The sequence below is a fragment of the Anser anser genome, assembly GCF_964211835.1.
Source record: "Anser anser genome assembly, chromosome: 25".
NCBI classification, from domain to species: Eukaryota; Metazoa; Chordata; class Aves; order Anseriformes; family Anatidae; genus Anser; species Anser anser.
The window spans coordinates 3696016-3718646 of record NC_139746.1 but is presented as its reverse complement, the minus strand read 5'-3'; the positions used below and the strand labels follow the sequence as shown (position 1 = coordinate 3718646).

The window sequence follows — 22631 nt, the reverse complement described above, 5'->3', positions numbered from 1 at the left end:
CAAATCACAGGGGGAAGGGCGGGGGGGGGGCAGGCGGGGGGTGCCATGGAGGGGGTGTCACCCAAGGGGGTGTCACACAAGGGGGTGTCACACAAGGGGGTGCCATGAAGGGGGTGCCAGACAAGGGGGTGTCAGGCAAGGGCAGGGGGTGTCACACAAGCAGTGCCATGCAAAGGGGGTGTCACACATCAGGGTGTCACACATCAGGGTGTCACACAAGGGCTGCCAGGCAAGGGGGTGCCAGACAAGGGCAGCGGGTGCCATGAAGGGGGTGTCACACAAGGTGGGTGTCACACAAGGGGGTGCCACACAAGGTCAGGGGGTGCCAGCCCTGCTGGGCCCAGCCATGCCCCCCTCTGCCTGCACCCACAGACCCCCCCAGAGAGACCCCGGGGGGCCAAGGCCCCGGTGGTCCCAGCCCCTCAGCCCCGCACCCCAGGGCCGGCCCATCCCTGCCACAATCCCTTCTGCAGCCACCCCGTGCCCATGCACGGGGATTTGGGGATGGCCGTGCCCCCCAACCCGCCTGGGGCTGGGCACTGCCAGGCCCCCCCCAGCCGCCGGCTGTAACCGCAGCCGTAACCCAATGCCGCCCCGTGGCCCCCCCGTGCCGCGCTGTGGGCCTGCGGGGAGGCAGGGGACGGGCAGGAGTCACCGGGAGCTGGGGCTTCAGGGCCAGAACTTGCTGGGAAAAGGCCCCCAAAAGCTGCCACTGCCCTCCGTGACGGGCACGTCCCCAAGGCTTGTCCCCGAGGGGCAGCCGAAGCCCCCGGACGCTGCCACGGGGCTGAGGGTGGAGCTGCCATGAAGAGCCTGAAGGCCAAGTTCAAGAAGGCAGACGTAAGTGCTGTCCCCGAGGGGCGAGGGGACGTGGGGACCCGCCCCGGGACATCCACAGGGACGTGGGGACCTGCCCCGGGATGTCCCAAATTTCATGGGGACACGGGCACAGAGGGGTCTGCCCTGGGATGTCCCAAATTTCATGGGGCACACAGACAGGGACCTGCCCCGGGATGTCCCAAATTTCATGGGGAAATGAGGACTTGCCCCGGGATGTCCGAGGGGAAGGAAACAGGGACCTGCCCCGGGGTATTCCAAGTCTCCAGGGGGTCGGGGAACACGGAGACCTGCCCTGAGACACGGGGACAGCAGCCCCACGGAGGTCAGCAGCGCCACCGTGGCTGGTGAAGCCGGTGTCCCGCTGCACCCACGGGTGCCCCCAGCACCCACGGAGCAGAGGAGGGGATGGGGACAGCACCAGGGAGAGGGAAGCGGGTCCCGGGTCCTGTCCCCGTTCCTGTCCCCAGGGATGTGGGGGTGGCTGCCACGGACGGATTGGGTTCCCACCTTGGAGGCAGCGAGCCGATGCCCCTGAATTATTCAGCACCAGGCTGGCACCGTCCTCCGTGCCGGGGTGGCGGTGCTGTGCTCTGGGTGCTCCGTGCCTCAGTTTCCCCACGCTGCCCTGGGCGCTGCTGTTGGGGGGTGAGGGGCTCCTTCGGTCCTGCCGTCCAAAGGGCTTTTCTGGGACAGGTGCCTGGGAACCCTTTGTATTTTGGGGTTCCCTCCTTGCGGGGGGGTCCGCTGAGATGCAGACGGGGGGGTTCTGCCCACCCCTCTTGGCCCCAGAGCTGGGAGGTCAATCTGTGCCCCCCAGGGCAGGGAGAGGGTCCTACGTCCTTGGGGAGCAGGATTAGGGCAGTGGGAGGACGCTCACCCCTTGGGTTTGGGGTGCACCCTTGGCTCACTTTGGGCACAGGGTGGGAGAACTGCCCTCTCCCAAACCCCCCCAACCTTCCCCGTCTAACCGGGACCAGTCTGGGTGCTGGTCCCTGGTGTGGGACCTTGGGACCTGCTCCCTGGCAGGGATGCGGGGATGCTGCGAGCTCTGAGCGCTGCGGAGGGAGGGAAGGAGGGAGGGAAGGAGGGAAGGGAGGAAGGAGGGAAGGAGGGACGGAGGGGAGGCGTTCCCTGGCTCCCACTGCGGCAGGACCCGGCCCCCGCCCGGGCGGCGGTGCTGGACCGAGCTGGGCTCCGGGGTCCCCATCCTGAAGCCCCGTCCAGCCGTCGCCCAGGCGGGGGGCGAGGGATGCATGGCCGCCCGCCGCCTCCTGCTCGGCACCATGAAGCAGATCTGCCTCTGTGCCGCTGCCTCCTTTGCGGTACGTCCCTGCCCTCCGTCCCCGCTCCCCTTCGGTCCCGTGCTTTGGGGTAAGACACGTCCCCCCCACCCCAGCTGGACCCCATCCGTCCCCAGCCCCGTCCCCACGGCCCCGCTGTGCCCTCTCCGAGCCGCTTTGTCCTTGCACGACAAAGGGGAGGGCGCCACGCTCCCAGTTTGCCCAGTAACCCCGGGAGACGGCTTTATTCCGCACCCCACGGCGGGGTCCCCTGGCCGCACAGGGTGAGGGGGCTTGCAGTGGCACGGGGTCCCTGCCTGGTGCTGGCCAGGGGCAGGATGCGAGCGGCTCCCGGGGGTGACATCCATTTCCTGCCTCCCCTGCTGCAGCCGAGCCCTGGGCTGTCGTCACAGGCTGCGGGGCGAGCCCGGGGCTTCCCACGCTGGTCCTGCCCCGCTGTGGGCTCTTCTCTGGGTCAGGGGGGAGACACAGAGGACCTGTGGGGCAACAAACCCCCACCTTGCCCCGGTTCTGCTGAGGAGCAGGGGCAGCAGCGGCAGCTGGGGCCATCCCAGGGGACCTGCGCTCACCGGCAGCCCCACTCACCCCGACTTGCCCCCTTCTTCGTCTGGGAGCACAGCGGGGCTGGGAGGAGGCTGCGAGCCCAGCGGGGAGACCCGGGCAGGGATGGGGCTCGGGCACCCATGGGTGCTGGCTGCGGTTAGCGGGATGGCAGGAGAAATGGCCCCCGGGGCAGGGGCGATCAGGAAGCATCGTGTCGTTCCCAAATCCTGGCCCATCCAGAGCCAAACTGGGGCAGCTCTGTTAATTCCCCATTCTGTGAACGGCAAACTGGGGAGGCCGAAGGGGGTCCCCCTCCCAGGCGGCTCTCCCAGCTAAACCCTCCACGCAGCACACCAGGCACCGCAGCGCCCGGCGAAGTCCAGAGAGAGGCACCCCAAGGGATGGGGAGGGGTGGGAGACAGCAGGGGAGGGGGCGAGGGGAGGCACACACCCCCCCAGCCCACCGTCCTGCCCGCCCCTGGGCATCACAGCCTCGCCTCGGCTTCGTTACAGAGTCAGGACTGGACCAAGAACGATGAAAAGCTCCTGCAAGCCGTGGACTACAACGATGCCGGGAGGGTGACGTCTCTCCTCGTCCGCAAGGGCCTGGTCCCCACCAAGCTGGACTCGGAGGGCAAATCTGCGTAAGCGCCGGCCGGCGTCCCCAGGGCACCAGGGGGCTGGGGCCGGGGGTCGTGGATTTGGGTCGATTGGGGTCTGACAGCCCCGGGTCCTGCCGCAGGTTCCACCTGGCTGCCATGCGGGGGAACGTGGACTGCCTCGAAGCCATGCTGGCTCACGGCGTGGATGCCATGACCAAGGACAGCTCGGGTGAGGGCACGGCCGCCACGCACCCCTGGCTAACGCCAGGGCCCCCTCAGGGCCCTCTGCTCCTTCTCCCCCTTCTGCGTGGTGCCGGGGGGACAGAGGTGACGGCCACGCGGAGTGCAAATTGTCCCAGCTTTCTCCGGGGACTCGAGCGGTGACTGCGGGTGCTGTCGGGGGCGTCTCGTTCCTCTTCAGCCCCAGCCCCGTGGGTCTTCCTGCGTGCCTGTCCGTCTGTCCCCCCGCCGCCCCCCTCTGCCCCCGCCCCGTGTCTGTCTCCTGACCCGTCGCCCCCGTCCCCCCCGTCCCCAGGTTACACCGCCCTGCACCTGGCGTCCAAGCACGGCCACCCGCAGTGCGTCAGCAAGCTGCTGCAGGTACCGGGGCCGCGACGGAGGCAGGGAGGCAGGGAGGAGGTCGTGCCACGCTCAGCCCCCAGGGCAGCCCCAGCGAGGTGCCCTCTCTGCCCTCTCACCCTCGGTGGCGGTGCTGGGCAGCGTGGTGGTTCCCAGCTCTGCCTGTGGTTCGGGGCAACCCTGCTCAGCCCTCCGACCACGCCAAGGAGCTGCATCCCTGTGGGCAGCCCCTTTGCCTGTCCCGGATCCCGCTGTAACGCAGGCTCTCTCCCTCAGGCCTCCTGCCCCGTGGACGTGGCTGACAGCAGCGGCCGGACGGCGCTGCACCACGCAGGTGAGCGGGGACGGTGCCAGCCCCGTGCCGCTCGCGGCCCCGCGCGAGGCGGCGCTCAGCCTCCGTCCTTCCTTCTCCCCAGCGGTCAGCGGCTGCATCTCGTGCTCAGAGATCCTCTGCGACTTCAAGGCTCCTTTGAACGTCAAGGACAAGGTGAGATCGCCTTGTTCCTCACCCCGGGATGCTTTTCAGAGCAGCGAAACTCCAGGCCGGGGTTGGCCCCCTGGGGTTGCAGCACCCGGGGTCCCCAGGGGAAAACCGCGTGCCGTGCACGCACACGGCAAAAGCGGGAGGTAGAAACCAAGGAGATAACAGCAGGGGGATGCCCCACGCTGGAGGGGATCCAGGCGTTGTCCCCGCAGCCCCCCTCACCCAACCTTGCCCTGCCCAGGAGGGCTCCACGCCGCTGCTGCTCGCCGCCAAGATGAGCCACTCGGAGCTGTGCCGCTACCTGCTGCACCGCGGGGCGGCCGCCAACAGCCGCGACCTGCAGGGCAAGTGAGTCTGTGCTGGGCTGGGGGGACTGGGGGTGGAAATGGAGGGGAGAAAGAGGGGCTGGGCCCCTCACCTCTCCTCCCGCTGCTCAGGACAGCCCTGATGCTGGCCTGCGAGAACGGCAGCGTGGAGACGGTGGAGGTGCTGGTCAACGCCGGCGCGCGGGTGGCTGCGGTGGACTCCACGGGCCACGACGCCGCGCACTACGGGCTGGCCACGGGCAATGCTCTCATCCAGCACTTCCTGCAAGAGGCTGCTCAGCGCCGGTCCTGGGCCAGCGGTAAGGCTGCCGTACCGCCCTGGTGCTCCACGTCCGCAGAGGATGGGCCCACGGAGGTGTTTTCACCCATTTTCCCCCTTTTTGCCATGCCCCGGGGGTGGTTTCGACCATGGCGCCGCCAGCGGAAGGCTGGGAGGTGGTGCTGAGCCTCCGTTGCCTGTCGCGGTGTCTGCACATGTTTGTGCACGCTTGTTCACACGTGTGCAAGCATGGGCGTGTGTACAGCAAGCGCGCTTCTCCTGGTGTCCGCATGTGCATACCTGTGGGCACGAGTCCCCCGTCTGCACACGTGTGCATCCCCGCCACTGCACACCCGTGCCCATCCCCGTACCTGTACACGCGTGTGCCCCGTCTGTCTGCGTGTGCCCCGTGCATGCACACTGTTCTCGTGTGTATCCGTGGCTACGCGCTCCCCAAAACTCCCTGATTTCCCTTTCCTCCCGCTCTGCCCCGCGGAAGAGGAGACCACCAAGCAGACGTCGCGGGTAAGGGCCCGCCGGGCTGCCCCCCCTCCTGGCTGGCCTGGCCCCGGCCCTCAGCTCCTGGCGGGGGTCCCCAGGGGGCCCGGGGCTCTCCAGCACGGCAACGGGTCAGAAAGGAGGGAGGCCACCTTCGAAGTGACATCCCCTCCGCCACGGTGTCTCTGCAGACATCTTCGCCAAGCCAGTCGGCGGGCAGAGAGAAGAGCAGCACCCCGAGGAAGAGGAAGGCCCCCCTGCCTCCCCTGGGCACCCCCAGCCCGGTAAGAGACCGGGTCCCTCTCGGCAGGGCTTAGCTCCACATCCGCAGCCAGCACGGCGGGCGCAGGGCACCTCAACTGTGGCCCATTGAGGGGAACCCCTCTGGTTTTGCCCTCCCTGGGGGCTGTGCGGGGGCCACCAGCTCCCTGGGGGCCCAAAACACCCCTGAGCAGCGTGCCCAGGGGGCCGTGCTGGCCTTGAGGGAGTTCCTGTGCCCTGCCGGAGCCTTTCCTTATCTCCCTGGGGACAAGGAGCACCCTGCACCGGGTCAGGAGAGCACCGGGGTCAAGGAGACCCGGAGCGTGGTCTGCTCATGGTGGCACCCGGAGAGCTGCCACCGCGTCCAGGTGGTCTCAGGCCCGGGGGGTGAGGATGGGCAGGAGCGGGGCCACGTCGGGGACATGGGGGGGAGACGGTGACGGGGAAGGGGCCGGCACTGTCGTGCCCTGAGCCTTGGCTGCCGCTCGCCCGCAGGAGGACCGGGATGCCTACGAGGAGATCGTGAGGCTGCGGCAGGAGCGGGCGCAGTTCCTGCAGAAGATCCGGGGCTTGGAGCAGCAGGAGAAGCAGCGACAGGAGGTAGGTGCAACCGCATCGCTGGGGGGCGGAGGGGCGGGGGGGGTGGGAGCAGCATTTAGCCCTCCCCGTCGTCTCTCCGTGTCCCGCTAGCAGGCAGAGCTGGACAAGGGCTCCCTTCGCTCCATGGAGAAGCAGGTGAGGCCAGCGCGGAGGTCGTGGGCGGCCTCATCCGAGGGGTCCTGGTGCCGTTAGGACTCTGGTGGGAGCGAAGGGAGTCCTGCCCTGCAGATCCAGGAGCTGGAGGAGCGGCTGGCGGCGCGGGACAACGAGAAGGAGCGGCTGGGCAAGGAGGTGGAGGCTTTGCAGAGCCGCTTGTCCTCGCTGGAGGTGGGCACGGGCAGCGGCCGGCAGCGCCGGGGGGCCGGGGCAGGGTGGGCAGCAGCCGACACTCCCCGCTCCGCACCCCCAGAATGAGAAGGAGAACACGAGCTACGACATCGAGACGCTGCAGGATGAGGAGGGAGAGCTGCTCGAGTTCCCAGGTAGGACCCCGGTGGCCTCCTGAGACCCCCCCCCGGGGGGGTGGCCCCGTGCGGGGAGGAGCGGGGACGCGGTGGGCACGGCACCAGCACCGCGTGCCGCGCAGGGGCAGAGCTGCTGCTCTCCAAGAAGACCCTGAGCCCCTCGGCCGAGGAGCTGCTGGCCACGCTGCAGGGCCAGGTGCAGTCCCTCACCGTGCAGAACAAGGAGCTGAGGGAGAAAATACAGGCAAGTCCCCAGCCGCCTGCCCATCCCCGCCTCCCTGCCTCCCTCGGGCTCCTGGCGGCCTCACCATCCCCTTGGCAGGTCCTGGAGAACTTCGAGCGGGATGAGAGCGAGCCGTCCACCCCGGGGGACTTGGTGCCCGCCAGCCTCTACTACTCCCTCAAACGGGAGCTGGAGCGGCTGCGGGCGCAGGGCACGGCGGCACCGCAGGGCCTGGCCGGGACGGAGGAGGCAGAGCACGAGAGGCCAACCCCAGCCTCGGAGCCTGGCAGCAAGGGGAGCACGGTGCAGGGGCTCAACGAGGAGCTGCCCCAGCCCCAGTGCAAGTGCAAGGCGGCGCTGGTGCCTCACCAGCAGCCTCCCTCCGCTGCCGCCCAGCAGGATGGCGCCAAGCTGGCGGAGGCCCGGGCGGCCCTGCAGCAGGCGCAGGCAGCGCTGGAGGAGCGCGAGCAGCGGCTGCGGGAGCTGCAGGCCCGCCTGGAGGCCGATGCCAAAGCCGAGGAGGCCACGGCCTCGCTGGGGGCCTCCCTGGAGGAGGCATCGCAGGAGAAGGCGGCCCTGCTGGAGCGCTGCAGCCGGGCGGAGGCGGCGGCGGAGGCCCTGCGGCGCGAGCTGGAGGCCAAGACACGGGACTGGAGGGCGGCCGGCGGCCCCGAGCCGGAGCCGGGCGTGCTGGAGCAGCGGGTGGCGGAGCTGGTGCGGCAGCACGGGGAGGTGACGGCCCAGCTGGGGCAGCTGCGGGAGGCGCTGGGCCGCCGGGAGGCCGAGCTGACGGCCCTGCGGGAGCAGCTGGCCGCCCGGCCCGTGGGGCGCCGGGAGCACGAGGAGGTCCTGGCGAGGCTGCGGCGGGCGCAGGCGGAGGCCGAGGGCCGGGTGCCGCCGGAGGAGCACGCTCGGGCCACGGCGGCGCTGGAGGAGCAGGCGCGAGCCCTGCGGGAGCGGGCGGCCCGGCTGGAGGCGGCGGCGGAGGCCAAGGGGCGCGAGGCGGCCAGGCTGGAGGCCGCGCTGGCGGCGGCGGTGCCGCGCGGGGAGCACGAGGCGGCGCGGGCCGAGCTGCAGGCCGAGGCGGCCGCGCTGGCCCAGCGGCTGGCCGAGCTGACGCGGCGGCACGAGAAGACGTGCGAGGAGGTTTTCCGGGTGCAGCGGCAGGCGCTGTTCATGAAGAGCGAGCGGCAGGCGGCCGAGGAGCGCCTGGCGGCCGCGCAGCAGCAGCTGGCGGAGGCGCGGGAGGAGGCGCGGCGCCTGCAGGACCTCCACAGCCACGCCGAGGACTCGGCCCGGCTGGTCAGGGACAGGGACAGGAAGGTAGGGGATGGGGAGGAGGAGGTGGGGTGGGGGTTGCGGGGGTCTCCTGGGGACGGGAGCAGTGCTCTGAGCTCAGCGGCTCGCCCACGTGCCCCCCGCTGATGTGCACAGACACACGGACGTGCAAACACGCAGACTGCAGCGCTGGGTGCACGCTCGCTGCCCTCCTGGCTCTTCCCCTTTTCCCCTCCCAAAGCTGAGACTGAAACCAGGGGCAGAAGCGGGAGGCGAGGTGGGAAAGCCCCGGCTCTGCCCCTGCCCCAGCGGGGGACACCCGGGGGTGGCGGCAGGCACGGCCACAGGAGGACCCCGGGGGAGACGGGGCCGGGAGCCCCCTGCCTCCCCGTAACCCCCACGTGCTGCCCAGATCACCGAGCTCTCCAAGGAGGTCTTCAGGCTGAAGGAGGCCCTCAACGCCCTCCCCGAGCCCCGAAGAGCGCCGCAGCCGCCCCCCGACGCCGCGGCGATGCAGTCCAGGATCCGCGCCCTGGAGGAGAAGCTGGTGGTGGGCGCGGGGCGCGCGTGTCCGGCGGGCCCCTCGCGGCCCCGGCCCCCTGCTCACGCCCGCTCCTCTCCCGCAGGAGGCAGAGAAGCGGCACAGCAAGGTGGTCGCGCTGTACCGGAGCCACCTGCTCTACGCCGTGCAGGTGGGCAGGGAACGGGGCTGCGGGGGGTCGGGGACGGGGCTGCGGGGGGTCGGGGACGGGGCTGCGGGGGGTCGGGGACGCGCACGCGGGTGGCAGGACCCCGAGGTCCCTTCTCTCTGTCCCAGGGCCACATGGACGAGGACGTGCAGAGGCTCCTGTGCCAGATCCTGAAGATGCAGCGGCTGCAGGAGCAGGGCAGATGAGCCCCCGCCGACAAACCCCGTGGGACAGCCAGCGACCCAGCCGGGGGGGCCGGGCCCCTGCTCACACCCCCCGCAGCCCTTTTGCTTCTCCGGGCAGCACCCCGATGCTGGCACACGCACCCCGACACTCACCCGGCCCCGGGGGGCCCCGTGCTAGCCCCCCCACACCCCAGCACAGTAGCAATAAAGTATTTATATTCACATTAACATCATGGCTCGTCTCGGGGGGGGTGAGGATGGGCACAGAGACGCAGGTGCTGCGGGATGTAGGGGACATCGGCGGAGTTGGGGACACCGGAGATTCGATGCCGTGGGCACCCCAGAACGGGAACGGGTCAGCGCAAAGGAAGGAGTGGGGTGGGAAGGGTCGAAATCCTCGTGGCCAAGGGCAAAAAAAAAAAAACCACTGCTCCAGGTCCTGGGGCAGGCAGGGATGCCTGCGGGGCTCTCTTGGCCTGCGGGTCCCCCCCCGGGAGCAGCGTTTCCTGCGCGAGGAAGCGGGCTGAGGCCAGCCGGGGCTGCGGCTTCCCGCGCCGGGCGCTGACGGAGCCTCTGGCCCTGTGGCCGTGAGCGTGACAGGGGGCTGGGGGGGTCCCCGTGGGGCTGGGGGCACGGGTGGCAACGTGCTGTGGCGTGGGTGTGAGTGGTCGAGGTGGGGAGCCCGGTGCTGGTCCCCCCCCGGCAGGGTTTTGGGGTTTCTCTGGGGGACAGCCCCTGCCCAGGCGTCCCGGGAAGCGGCGGCCGTCCAAGCACCGCCGTCCGCTTCCCCAGCCCGAAACCCCGATTCCGGGCACGGGACCGCAGGGGTGGCTGCGGGCCCCCGTGGGAAACCCCGGTCACACAGGGCGCTTTCGCTCCCGCCTCCGCTCCCTCCTCCTTCCTGGCAGCAGGATCCGGCCACTGCGGCGAGAAAGCTTCCCCCGTCCCCCCGGCGTGCGGTGAGGCTGGAGGGGAAACTGAGGCACGGCCATATAGCGCGGCCTGCGGGCGGGTTCGGACCCCCAGCTGTGGGATGCTGTCCCCGGGGAGGGTGCCAGGGACACCCCAGGCCCCGTTTGTCCCCGCTGCCGCCTGCCGTGGGGTCACCGTCCTGCTGCCCCCACAGGTCCCTTCGCTGCGGCGCCCCGACATGAAGTGGCTTTGGGTGGTGGCTTTTGTGGCACCCGCCTGCGCTGCTCCCTACGCGGCAGGGGACACCGGGGACGGAGGTACGAGGGGATGGGGACGACGGGGACGGCGGCTTGGGGGCGTGGGGGACAGGGGTTGGAAGTATGGGGGGATCTGCGGGGAGCGGGGACAGCGGGACTGGGCAGACTGGGAGCGGTGGGGGGGAGATGTAGGGGAACCGAGCGGGGTGGAGGCATAGAAGGGACCACGGGCAGATTTATGGGGCAGCCAGGGACAGGGGTATGGGGACACGGGGGGGATTGGGGTGACAAGGGGGGACTGAGGACAGCGACTGAGGAGGGGTGCTGGGATGGAGCTGGGGGGCTCCAGACCCTTCATGCCACAGCCCCCCGACCATCCCCTGCCCCAGCTGGGGCCCACGGGGGGTGGCAGGGGATTTTTTTTGGGGGGGGGGGAGGTGTGACAAGGGACGCAGCCCCTGCCCACTGCCATGTCCCCCAGGCCCCTGTGCCCTGCAGTACGGCGCCCTGGGCACGGAGGTGCTGCTGCGGTGCCCGGCTGCCGCGGGGAGGCCCGCCGAGTGGCGCCGGGGGGGGACAGCCCTAGGGACGTATCCTGCCCCGGGGCTGGCCCTCCCCAACGCCAGCCTGGCCCACGAGGGCCACTACAGCTGCCACCACCCCGGCACCGGTGAGACCTGGGCCAGAATCTGCCTGCGGCTGGGCCGTGAGTGACCCCAACCCCCTGGGACCCCCGCTGCCGGCTGGGGACCCCCACCCCAAGGGTGGGGAGACCGGCAGCGGGGTGACCACCGGCTCCCCGCCCCCCCCCCCCCCCAGATCCCCCCGCGCTGCCCACTGTGGAGTGCTGGGCCATCAGCTACCCGCAGGCTGTCAACTGCTCCTGGCTCCTTGCCCCCGAGCCGCTGCTGGACACCGACTTCGTGGCCACCTACAGGTGAGCCCCAAGCCCCGGCTGAGACCCCCCCAAACCCGTGCCGGAGCCCCGAGGGGGGGCTACGAGGCAGGGCAAGAGCCCCTCGCCCAGCTGCCCCCTTCATCCCCCCCCCCAGGCACGGCGTGTGGGGGGCCGCGGGGAGCAACGAGTGCGTCCGCACGGGGCCGCGGAGCTGCTCCTTCGGGGACCTGCAGATGTTCTCCCTCACCCCCTACGTGCTGAACGTGACGGCCACCAACGCGCTGGGCACCGCCTCGAGCCTCCTGCCTTTCCTGGTGGAGAACATCAGTGAGTGCTGCCGGCGCCGACCCCAAAACCTCAGCCCCCCCCGCAGCCCCCTGCAGCCCCCCGTGCTTAACCCCGCTGCCCAAGTAGCACCGCTGGGGCCAATCCAGCCCCGGGGATTGCTTTGGTTGTGGGTCTCGGGGCTTTTCCTTTGAATTTGATGCAAAAACATCCGTGCAACAAGTTGCTGGGGCTCAGGCTACCTCTCTGGGCTGGTGAATGCATGTCCCTGACCCCAGTGGCCCCATGCTGGTCCCCTGTCCCCCCCCAGCCTGCATCTCACCCATTTGTTGTCTCCCCGCACCCTCAGTAAAGCCGGACCCTCCCGAGGACCTGCGGGTCTCGCCCATCCCCGGGGAGACCAAGAAATTGCTGCTGGAGTGGAGCCCGCCGGGGTCTTGGCCCTTCCCGGAGTACTTCCCGCTCAAGTACCGCATCCGCTACGCGCGGGAGGAGGGCTCTGTCACCAAAACGGTACCTCCACAAACCGCGATAAACCGCGGCAAAGCCCAGGGACGGATCCCTGAGCAAGGCTGCGTCCCGTGCTGCCCTCCCCGGGGCCGGGACGTGGCTGCCCCTAACTCTGCTCTGCTTCCAGATCGGGCCCTACGAGCAGACGTCCTACACCCTGACGGGGGTGCGGCCCGGCACCCTGCACCGTGTCCAGGTGGCTGCCAAGGACTTCACGGACTACGGGGAGTTCAGCGCCTGGAGCCTGCCGGCCTCGGGGACACCCTGGACGGAGCCGTGAGAGGCAGAGCGGGGCCGGCGTCGGGTCCCCCCCTGCTCCTCCTCAGGGACCCCACACACCCCGTTCGCTCTCTCCCCGTGCCCCCCAGAAGCCACCAGAGCCCCCTGGCTGGCCGTGAAGAGGCAATAAACCATCTTGAGGCTCTGGCCTCGGCCCCGTGACATTCTTTGCTGGTCCTTGTGCCAACCACAGGGGACAAACGCTGTGGAGCGCTGGGCTGGGCTGGCACCACATGGAGAAAGGGGGGCATCTGCTGGGGCCGGGGGGGCTCCAAGGAGCTCCTATGGCAGGGAATGGTCCCTATGGAGGGTCTGGATGGGTCCCCAGAGCCCGGACTGGTCCCTATGGAGGGTCTGGATGGGTCCCCAGAGCCCGGACTGGTCCCAGTGGAGGGCCCAGACTGGTCCCCAGCCCCCCCGTAGAGCCTGAACTGGTCCCTGTGGAGGGCCTGTACTGGTCCCCAGGCCCCCAGAGCCCGGTCCCTATAGCCCAGACTGGTCTGTACAGCCCTCCAGGGCCCGTATGCCCCCCTCCAGGGCCCGTATGCCCCCCCCCAGAGCTCGGAGGGCCCCCGCGGCCGCTCTCCATGGCCTGAACCGGGCCCCAGGCTGCCCCCAGGCCGCCCCCCCCGGCCCCAGCGCCCCCCCTCCGGTGCAAGCCCCCGGGCCCGGCCCGTTCCAGCCCCGGAACCCTCTTTCACGGCCGCGGGTGCAGGGGGGGGACTCTTAGCGGCTGCACAGGGCCCAGGAGGTGGCGTGGGCGGGGCCCGCTGATAGGCGGCGGGGACAGCCTATAACAATCGAGATCTCGCCGCGGCAACCAATGAGCGGCGAGGAGGGGGGCGGGGCTGTAAAACCGGAAGTCGCGGGAGGCGATGGGGGGCCGAGTGCGGCGGCGCACCGGGCGCGGAGGGGGCGGCGGCGGAGACCGGGGGGGTTGGGGGGCCCTGAGGTGGGTCCGGGGGGTTTGGGCGGGCCTCAGGGGGGTCCCGGGGGGGTTTGGGGTTCCTGGGGGCCCTGGGGAGGGTCCCGGGGGGGTTCTAGGGAATCCCGGGGGGGTTGGGGGGCCTCGGGGAGTTCCAGGGGAGGGTCCCAGGGAGGTTGGGGAGGTCTTGGGGGGGGCCTCGGGGGGGTTTGGGGGTCCTGGGGGGGGGTTGGGGCGGCCTCGGTGGTCTTGGGGTGTTCTGGGGGTCCCAGCGCGTTCCTGAGGAGGGTCCCGGGGGTCTTGGGGAGGTTTCAGGGGGGTTTGGGGGGCCCGGGGAAGGTCCCAGCGGGGTCAGGGAGGTCTCGGGGGTGTCTGGGGGGCCGGGGGGTTCCTGGGGGGCTCGGTCAGGGGCTGGTGGGTGCGGGGAGTGCCGGGCCGGGGTGTTTGGGGTCAGCAGGGCGAGCAGAGGGACAGACGGGTGGGCGTTCACGTTCCTGTGGTTGTGCGCAGGGCGCTGCTCTGTCCCCGTACGATGGCACCCGGGGGGCTTCGTCCTAAACGTCCCCCAGCTCGAAGCCCCGCAGGACCAGCAGGACGTGGTGCTGCGTGCGGCGAGGAGGAAACAGCCGGCGACGAGAGAGGAGCGTGCACAGGGGTCGCTTATCCTCCGCTCGCTGCAGGGGATCTGCTGCTGGCGGCTGCTGGGCGGTGACGCAGCCCGGGAGGAAGGGGACGAGGGGAAGAGAGGCCCTGGGTGAGTCTGGGGTTGTTTGCAGGGTAGGCACTAAATTTCCAACGGAGAAAATAACCATTGCTCAGAATCGGGGTTGACACAGCCTGAAAATCGCTTGGACTTTTCTCGGTCTTTTTGTTCTCTGCTAATGATGCGTCGTGGACTTCTCTTTCTCTTTTTTTAGTCGCGGGACGTGCAGCGAGCGCATCTCTAAGGGGAAGAAGCTTGAGGCCCGTAAGGAGACCGTTCAGAATGAGGTGTACTCGGGACTTCCCATATTCCTCTTCTACGTCAAATGCATGCGGGGCCTGGCGCAGATCACTTTCAAGGTGAAGTGTCCTGCGGGCGTTCTGGGGAGGCCACGCGGTCGGGGGGCACGGGGCCTACCCGCGCCTCGTGGGGAAAGGGCTGCCAAATCCGGCAGAGGCCGAATCAGCGCACGTGCTGCTGGGGTCTCCCCTCAGCCGCCCGTAGCAGGGCGCAGGGGCACGGCCTCGGGAGCAGGACGAGGGGCTGAGGCCGGCTGGCTGCCCTTGGGGGGGACGAAGTCGGGAGTTTTTTGCCTGCGGCTCTGGAAGTGGCCACGAGTGAACAGGGCGCGGGATAACGGGAGCAGTTGCCCCGCTACAGTGACTTTGCTGCCTTGCTGTTCCCTTAGGTCCTGAGAACGCAGCCACGGAGCAGGGACACCCCGCGGCTCCCGAGCTGAGAAGCTCTTGGGGGAAGAGGAGAAAAGGGTGCAGAAGGAGAGGGAAGAGGAAGAGCTGAACAATCCCGTGAAGGTGCCGAAGCCTGGCCTGCTGGTGTCCTGCTCCCTGCCCGTCTGTCTCTGTTTCCCTGTCCTGGTCCCTGTCCTCCTCTGCCCCTTTCTCTTTCCCCTTCCCCGTCCCTGCTCTTCCTTTTGCTGTCTCTCTCCTCCTCCCTCTCTTTCTCTCCCTGTCCTGCTGCCTTCCCCATGGTTTCCCGCTATACCCCTGTCCCGCCGGCTCTGCCCTTTCCCATCTCTGCTTGTGTCCCGCTCCCTTTTCCTTATTTTTTGCTTCCTGCGGCCTGGGAGCTGACCGCTGCCCACGGGATGCACAAACGAAAGCTGCTCCAGGCCTGACCTCCGAGGTGCCCCAGGGGAAGGGGCCGAGCCCTGCAGCAGCCTCCCTCCTGGGAGGGAGTTAAACGCGTGAGTTAATAAAGAGATTGCTTGATACCTTGCACTCCTGGCGGTGGTTGCAGTCCCTTCCTGTAGGGTCCAGGGGAGCAGGGTCCACGCCGGGCGCTGTCCGGCAGCCCCGTGCGCCCAAAGGGCTGCAGCTGGGGCATGAGGGAGTCCTGGAGGAGCAGTGATGGGGACGATGGGGACGGCCCCGCTGCGTGAGAGGGCTGCAGGCAGAACCCACGCTGCCAGGCGGGCAGTTCCCTAGAGCAGGCTGCCCAGGGAGGCGTCCGGACAGGCCTCGAATATCTCCAGAGAAGGAGACCCCACAACCTCCCTGGGCAGCCTGTCCCAGCGCTCCGTCACCCTCACCGGGAAGAAGTTCTTTCGCGTGTTGGTGCGGAACTGCCTGGGCTCCATTTTGTGGCTGCTGCCCCTTGTCCTGTCCCCACAGAGCACTGAAAAGAGGTCGGCCGTGTCCCTCTGTCTCCCACAGCTCAGGTATTTACAGACATCGATCAGATCCCCTCTCGGCCTTCTCTTCCCAAGGCTGACCAGACCCAGGTCTCTCGGCCTCTCCTCCCAGGGGAGATGCTCCAGGCCCCGTATCATCTTTGTGGCCCTCCGCTGGCCTCTTCCCAGGCGCTCCCTGTCCTTTCTGTCCAGCACTGGGCCCACAGCTCCAGGTGAGGCCTGACCCGGGCAGGACCGAAGGTTCCAACCCCCCTCGCCCTTCCCCAACGCCCACCCCACCGAGGGACCATTTCTCCCCCGGAACCTTTGTGTCCGGGACGCCGCGCCGGGCGGACCCTTTAGGCGGTTGCACGCGAGGCTTCGGCTCGCTGACGGGCAGTGGAACCAGCCAATGGCAGGCGCGGAGCTCTGAGGCGGAGCCCTCTGCGCCAATGAGCGGCGGGAGGGGGCGGGCGCTGTTTCCAGGAAGCGGTGGTCGGCCCGGCGGCGGCTGCCGGTGGGCGGGGGGAGCCGGGGACTCAGCGCAGCCATGTCGGAACGGAAAGTCTTGAACGTGAGGAGGGGGCGGGGGGGGTCCCCGGGTTCTCCGGGGTGTCCCCGGTCGCTAGGGGGCTCCTCGGGCTGGAGGGGGGGGAAATGGGGCTCCCAATGGTGGGGGGCGCCCCGTGCTGGGGGGGGGCTTAGGGACTGAGGAGGGGCCTTAGGGGGGGCTTGGGGACCTCAGAGGGGTTTAGGGGCCGAGGGGGGGCCATAGGGGTTGGGGGGGGGTCTTAGGGGTTGGGGGGGGGGTCTTAGGGGGGGCTTAGGGGCCGAGGGGGGGGTTAAGGGCTCGGGGGGGCCTTAGGGGGGATTTAGGGACTGAGGGGGGGGCCTTAGGGGGGTTTAGGAGCCATGGGGAGGCTGAGGGGGAGGCCTCAGGGGGGTTTAGGGGCTATGGGGGGACTATGAGGGGGCTTAGGGGTTGGGGAGTGGCCTTAGGGGGGCTGAGGGGCTGGACGAGGGGCTTGGGGGCCTTGGGGGGGGCTGAGGGGCTGGGGGGGGGCTTAGAGGAGGGCTTAGGGGCTGAGGAGGGGGCCTGGGGGCTGACGGGGGGCTTAAGAGCTGAGGGCAGGGGATTAAGGGCAGAGGTGGGGGGTTAGGGGCTGAGGGAGGGTCTTGGGGGGGGCTTGGGGGCTGAGGGGGGAGTTTAGGGACCGAGGTGGGGGCTTGGGGGCTTCCTCGTGGGGTCACCAGCTGGCCCCCGGTGTGTGTGTAGGGGGAGTCCCAGGCAGGGTGAGGTGGGAGTCCTGGCTGCGCCTGGGGGGGCCGCTTAGGGCAGGAGGCCCCCAAATCCCCCAAGGATTGGGGGTGCGGAGGGCGAGGGCTCGGAATCAGACAGATGGACAGACAGACAGACAGATGGCCCAGCCGTGCCTGACCAGCTGCAGCCCGCCCACCCCCCTCTGTACCCCACGGGGTGCCCGCGCCCGGCCTGTGCCCACCTCCGCTCTGTCCCCGCAGAAATACTACCCGCCCGACTTTGACCCCGCTAAGATCCCAAAGCTCAAGCTCCCGAAGGACCGGCAGTATGTGGTGCGCCTCATGGCTCCCTTCAACATGCGGTGAGAGCGGCTGGGCCCCAGGAGGAACCGGGGGGCGAAGGGGGGAGGCGGCACGGGAAGCCTTTAACTCGCTGCAGGGGAGCTGCTGCCGGTGGACCAGAATAAAAAGGGTGAGGGAGGGAGAGGGAAGAGATGCTGGGGGGGATCCGGGGCTTGGACTGAATTTCCAGAGCAGAAAACTTGCTCAGGATCCGGGCTGGCATGGCCTGACAGGCGCTTGGGCTTTCCTTGGTCTTTTTCTTCTCTTCTAACGACACTTTACGGGCTTCTCTTGCTCTTTTTTTTTTTTTAGTTGCAAGACGTGCGGTGAATACATCTACAAGGGGAAGAAGTTTAACGCCCGTAAGGAGACCGTTCAGAACGAGGTGTACCTGGGGCTCCCCATATTCCGCTTCTACATCAAGTGCACGCGGTGCCTGGCGGAGATCACTTTCAAGGTGAAGTGTCCTGCGGGCGGTCTGGGGAGGCCACGCGGTCGGGGGGCTCGGGGCCTGGGGAAAGGGCTGCCAAATCCGGCAGAGGCCGAATCAGCGCGCATGCTGCTGGTCTCTCCCCTCCTCGTGTCAGTCGGTGGCTGTGCAGCGCCTCAGCCGCCCGTAGCAGGGCGCAGGGGCACGGCCTCGGGAGCAGGACGAGGGGCTGAGGCCGGCTGGCTGCCCCTGGGGGGCACGAAGTCGGGAGTTTTTTGCCTGCGGCTCTGGAAGTGGCCATGGAATTGTCCCGGTGTAATGATTCTGCTGCCTTGCTTCTTCCTTAGACAGACCCCGAGAACACCGACTACACCATGGAGCACGGCGCCACGCGGAACTTCCAGGCGGAGAAGCTCTTGGAGGAAGAGGAGAAGAGGTTGCAGAAGGAGAGGGAAGAGGAAGAGCTGAACAATCCCATGAAGGTGCTGCCCTGTGCCCTTCCCTGCGGAGAGCGCGCCTCTCCTGCCGTGTCTGGCTCTGCCCTGCAGCCCAGGTGGCTTTTAGCAGCCGCTGCCTTGGTTCTGCGGGCTCCTGAGATGCTGCTGCCCCCTAGAGCAGCCCTTGGGGCTGGCGTGGCCAGGCTGGAGCCACCTCTGCTCTCGGGAGGTTTTCTCCCGTGCTGGAACTCGTGGCAGGCTGTGACCTGCCCCATTTTTTCCTGCTGTGCCTAAGGCTCAGAAATGAAGATGAGCTTCTTGGTCCTCGTACCGGGTGGGGAGGCCGTGCTTGCCCTTCCCCGTACCTCGTCTAAGCCCGGCTTCCTCCCGGCCCCCCAGGTCCTGGAGAACCGAACCAAGGACTCCAAGCTGGAGATGGAGGTCCTGGAGAACCTGCAGGAGCTGAAGGAGCTCAACCAGCGCCAGGCCAACGTTGACTTCGAGGCCATGCTGCGGCAGTACAAGGAGTACGAGGAGGAGCAGAAACGCAGGGAGCAAGAGGAGGATGAGCAGGAGATGAAGTGAGTGGGCTGGAGGCGTTGCCCCGTGTGTGCAGTTACACCCCGATGGCCCTGGAACGAGGGGTTTGTGGGAGCCGTGGGGGGGGGACGTATTCCAGAGCGGGCTGCGAGGAGACGGGAGCTGATTTGGCTTGGGAAGGTGCTTGGGGAGGGGAGGGAGCCGCGTGTGCTGGGGGTGGTGGGGCTTTGGCACCGGTGGCGGATCTGATGGGGGGGCTGGGCTGCTGCCAGGACCTCGCCCCCCTCTGAGGACGGTCCTCGCGTGGGGGGAGAGCCCCTGTGCTCAGGCTGCCTCTTGCGGAGCTCTCAACCCTCGGGCACCGCTTTAACGAGACTTCTTCAAAATAAATAAAGAAATAAAACACCTACGGGAGGCAGCTCGTGCTGCGGCAGGGCGGCGGGGTCGCTGCTGGGTTCCAGCTCCCCTCGCAGCTCGGGCGCTGCCGCAGCTGCTGGTGGCGGAGCAGAGCCAGCGGCGGCCCCCTGAGTGCCCGCTCTCGGCGCAGGGCCATGCTGGAGGAGGTGCAGAACCGGCGCCTGCTGGTCGACTCGGACTCTGACGAAGAAGCTGCGAAGCCATCCGCAAAGCCCGTGGCAAAAACGAAACCTACGGACATCCTGCAGGAGGTGAGCAGGAGGCAGAGCCTCTTCCACCCGCCGTGCCTCCTCCCCCTGCCCAGAGCTGCTGGCCCGGGGCTCTGCAGTTCTCTTCCTGGCCCTGCTCTGCGCAGACGGCGGAGCCCTGTGGCGGTTTTACTCAGGGGCAGACCCAGCACAAGCCCCGATGTCCGTCACGCGCGAGCAGCTCAGAAAGCGTGTGTCCCTGTGCGCTGGGCTGAACGGAGGCAGGGATCAGAGGGGATTTCGGCCTGCCTGCTGACAAAGGGGATGCCCTCAGCTGGGGGGGGGGGCCGCCCCCGTCCTCGCTCAGGACGTGGCTCCCCTTCCCTTTCAGCCCTAAAAGGACAGGCTCCCCCGTGCCTCGAGCCCACCTCAGCTACGATTCCAGGACCCCGAAGGTTAGCGGGAGCGAAACAACGGCCGGGGACAGCCTCCCCTTTGCCTCTCTGCTCTCCGTGTCGGAGACGTGCGGGACAAAAGGGCTTTTCCAGTGCTCGGCTTGCAGGGGAGGGATTATCCCCGCAGACAGGCCCCCCTGCGCCGCTGCTCCCTGCTGTCGATCCGTGCCCGCGGGGACCTCTGCCCGTTTGGGCGAATCGAAGCTGCCGCGCCTCTGAGCCTGCTGGGGTTAATCCGAGCCGTGTGCCCTGGCCCAGCGCTAATCCGCGGGCCCGGGGGAGTCGGATTCAGCGCCCGGACCACCTGCAGGCACGCAGCGCCCGGCTGGCGGAGGTCGCGCAGCCCCGCGGCACGCATCTGGCCCCTCAGCCAGCCTGGGGATGCGCGAGGCTGGTTTAACAGCCACGGGCAGCAGGGTGCTCGTGTCTGAGGGCTGTACTGCAGCTGTCCAGGTCCGGGTCGGCTGTTCTTGTTTGTCCTGCTTGTGCCAGCCGCTCTGCGGGGAGGATCACAGCATTGTAGGGGTCGGCAGGGCCCTGCAGAGCGCACCGGGTCCAACCCCCTGCCAAAGCAGTTCCCTAGAGCAGGCTGCCCAGGGAGGCGTCCGGACGGGCCTCGAATATCTCCAGAGAAGGAGACCCCACAGCCTCCCTGGGCAGCCTGTCCCAGCGCTCCGGCACCCTCACCGGGAAGAAGTTCTTTCGCGTGTTGGTGCGGAACTGCCTGGGCTCCATTTTGTGGCCGCTGCCCCTTGTCCTGTCCCCACAGAGCACTGAAAAGAGGTCGGCCGTGTCCCTCTGCCTCCCACAGCTCAGGTATTTACAGACATCGATCAGATCCCCTCTCGGCCTTCTCTTCCCAAGGCTGACCAGACCCAGGTCTCTCGGCCTCTCCTCCCCAGGGAGATGCTCCAGGCCCCGTATCATCTCTGTGGCCCTCCGCTGGCCTCTTCCCAGGAGCTCCCTGGCTTTTTTGTGCCGGGGAGCCCAGAACTGCACACACCACTCCAATGCCCCCCTCGGCTGCTCCAAGCAGCTCTCCTCACGTCTCTTGCTCTTTGTGCTGCTGGTTTTAGTGTTACTCCTCCTTTTCCCTCCACTCCCCGACCAGAGCCCTAACGCCCCAGCTTTGCTCTGCAGGACCCCCAGCCCCAGAGTAAGAAGCTGAAGACCGAGAGCTGGGAGCGCAGCGTGGGCAAACTGAACAGCAAGTCCCAGCTGGCCGGGCTGGTCACGGTGAGGAAGCAGAAGCCCAGTGCCAGCCTGGCAAACAGGACAGAGAACCGCAGCACCACGGCCAGCGCTGGTAACTGCACGTGGGGGGGTCGGGGGCTGGCTCCTCGGAGCTGAACGACCGGGGGGGGGTTGTGGCAGCACCGAGTGATTGTTTTAGCTCTGCTATCTAAAACAACTCTGCTGTCTTTGGAGCCTGAACGCTCCCAGGTCGAGTCTTTGTTGGGAGACAGATGGGACTGCGATGGGGTAAGGACAGGGGGGGTTGCCCCTGCTTCCAGGGGATGTTTCTGGTACCCGATGCGCTCGGGGAGGAGAGATTCCTTCCTGGCAGCGAGCCGGGACCTTGGAGGCAGACGGGCAGGGTCAGCAGCTTCCAAACGGCGCCGCGGTGCTCAGATAGGGCGCTGGAAACCATCACAACAGCGAGATAGGGACACGGTAGCGAGAAGGTCGCTTCGGTTTGGGGCCTGATTACAAAGCCTCCCGAAGTTTGGGAATTCGGAGCTGTTAAAGAAGCGCTGAGAACAGTCGGGCTCGTGGTTCGCCGCCCCAGGCGCCAAGTAGATTTGGGGAGGAGCGGGCGAGGTGATCGGTTCTGGGCTGCTTGTTCCTACGCTTCGGGCTGAGCAAGCCCCTGCGCCCTCAGGGGGTTTTTGGGGCCCGTATTTGCCCCTTTTTCATTCGCTTTCTCCAGTCCGTGGCTGCTGGCCGGGTGGAGGGGCTGCCGCCCTCCGAGGACCCGGCTCCGAGCTGCCGCGGGCTCTGTGCCCGTGACGCTGCCTCGCGCTGGCAGCTCGTGCGGTCAGAGCCAGGGGCCGGCTCCTCTCCTCCCTCCCAGTGCCTGAAGCCCCCCCGGGGGCACGGCGGGCGCTCGGGCAGCCCAGCACCCCCATCTCCCGGCACCACTTGGGAGCTGGCAGAGGGGGGGCTCCGCGGACCCCGAGCCAACCTCGCTGCTTCCTCCAGCTCCCGCGGGGCAGAGGCAGGAGCCCGGCTGACGGAGCAGGGGGGGCTCCTCGTCCGCCCGATTTAACCTTGGCCTCGTTCGATATTCAGGCCGGGGGCCAAGGCACTGCTCGGGCTCTGGCTCCTGCTCCTGCCTGCGGCTGGGGCGGCGAGGCAGCCTCGTGTTTCTGCGCGGCCGGGCTGTGCCGAGCCGGCGGGCTGTACCCGATGCCTCCTGCTCTCCTCTCCCTTCGCCTTCCAGGCTCGTTTCCCCCAGCGACGGGCACCACGTCCACGTCGTCCTCCCTTGGCTTGTTGGGGGCGTATTCGGACAGCGAGGACAGCGCCGGTGACTGACGAAGCGGAGCCAGGCCGGGGAGCGGGGCAGTGCGGGCTGCTGCCCCCCCAGCACCCCGCGCAGAGCTGGCACCGCGACCGCGGGGCCCCGGGGGGTTTCCAGCCTGCCTGGGGTCCCGGCGTCTTCGCTTCCCCAGGGCGCCAGGGCCGGGGGAGTTTCTCCGTCCTGCTGGCACCCCCTGTCCTCAGCCCCCCCCCTCCGGCTGCTCCGGTGCCCAGCTCCGCGCCCCGCCACTGCCACGGAGGGGCCCCGGGGCCTCCCTCCTGCCCCACGGCCCTGCAGGGGGAGGCGGGGGCTCAGCACCCTCCTTTGTGGCCCCCCCCCAACCTCCCCCGTCTCAAGCACTGAGTTTCTCCTGCCCCCCCCTCCCACAACGGGGGGGCTCGGATCCTTCCGTGGGGGGGTGGCTGTGGTCCCCCCGCTGTCTTGCCGTGGAGGAGGTGCCTCTCTCGCGGGCTCTGCTCACGGCCGGGTAATAAATGGGATGTGTCA

At 68.6% G+C, this 22631-nt stretch overlaps 3 protein-coding genes across 6 annotated transcripts; all 3 read left to right on the top strand.

The window, feature by feature from the left end:
• The first annotated feature begins 291 nt into the window (after positions 1-291).
• Positions 292-9370, top strand: ANKRD24 (ankyrin repeat domain 24). Of its 2 annotated transcripts, none has more exons than XM_083811431.1 (19): positions 292-840; positions 3198-3328; positions 3427-3515; positions 3822-3886; positions 4142-4199; positions 4282-4352; positions 4591-4697; positions 4787-4974; positions 5434-5459; positions 5624-5716; positions 6189-6293; positions 6384-6428; positions 6522-6620; positions 6703-6775; positions 6880-7001; positions 7080-8303; positions 8671-8808; positions 8885-8950; positions 9076-9370. In XM_083811431.1, the coding sequence occupies exons 1-19, from the start codon at positions 805-807 to the stop codon at positions 9151-9153; spliced, it is 2814 nt and encodes a 937-aa protein (XP_083667557.1). In that variant the 5' UTR covers positions 292-804; the 3' UTR covers positions 9154-9370. The 2 variants fall into 2 exon arrangements, with proteins under 2 accessions (XP_083667557.1, XP_083667556.1); XM_083811430.1 differs by lacking the exon at positions 292-840 and adding an exon at positions 891-2162.
• Positions 9371-9625: 255 nt separating this feature from the next.
• On the top strand, positions 9626-15139 carry EBI3 (Epstein-Barr virus induced 3). 3 transcript variants are annotated; one of them, XM_083811436.1, is made up of 10 exons: positions 9626-9719; positions 10259-10361; positions 10783-11007; positions 11121-11238; positions 11354-11526; positions 11834-11997; positions 12122-13225; positions 13709-13952; positions 14116-14260; positions 14590-15139. In XM_083811436.1, exons 2-7 carry the CDS (start codon positions 10283-10285, stop codon positions 12272-12274), a joined length of 912 nt encoding a protein of 303 aa, XP_083667562.1. In that variant the 5' UTR covers positions 9626-9719; positions 10259-10282; the 3' UTR covers positions 12275-13225; positions 13709-13952; positions 14116-14260; positions 14590-15139. The 3 variants fall into 3 exon arrangements, with proteins under 3 accessions (XP_083667562.1, XP_083667560.1, XP_083667561.1); XM_083811434.1 differs by lacking the exon at positions 9626-9719 and adding an exon at positions 9757-10091; XM_083811435.1 differs by lacking the exon at positions 9626-9719 and adding an exon at positions 9757-10114.
• An 831-nt stretch (positions 15140-15970) lies between these two features.
• YJU2 (YJU2 splicing factor homolog) lies at positions 15971-22631 on the top strand. Its single transcript, XM_083811433.1, has 8 exons — positions 15971-16105; positions 17053-17153; positions 17446-17590; positions 17911-18045; positions 18400-18581; positions 19088-19208; positions 20741-20906; positions 22044-22631. Exons 1-8 carry the CDS (start codon positions 16082-16084, stop codon positions 22136-22138), a joined length of 969 nt encoding a protein of 322 aa, XP_083667559.1. The 5' UTR covers positions 15971-16081; the 3' UTR covers positions 22139-22631.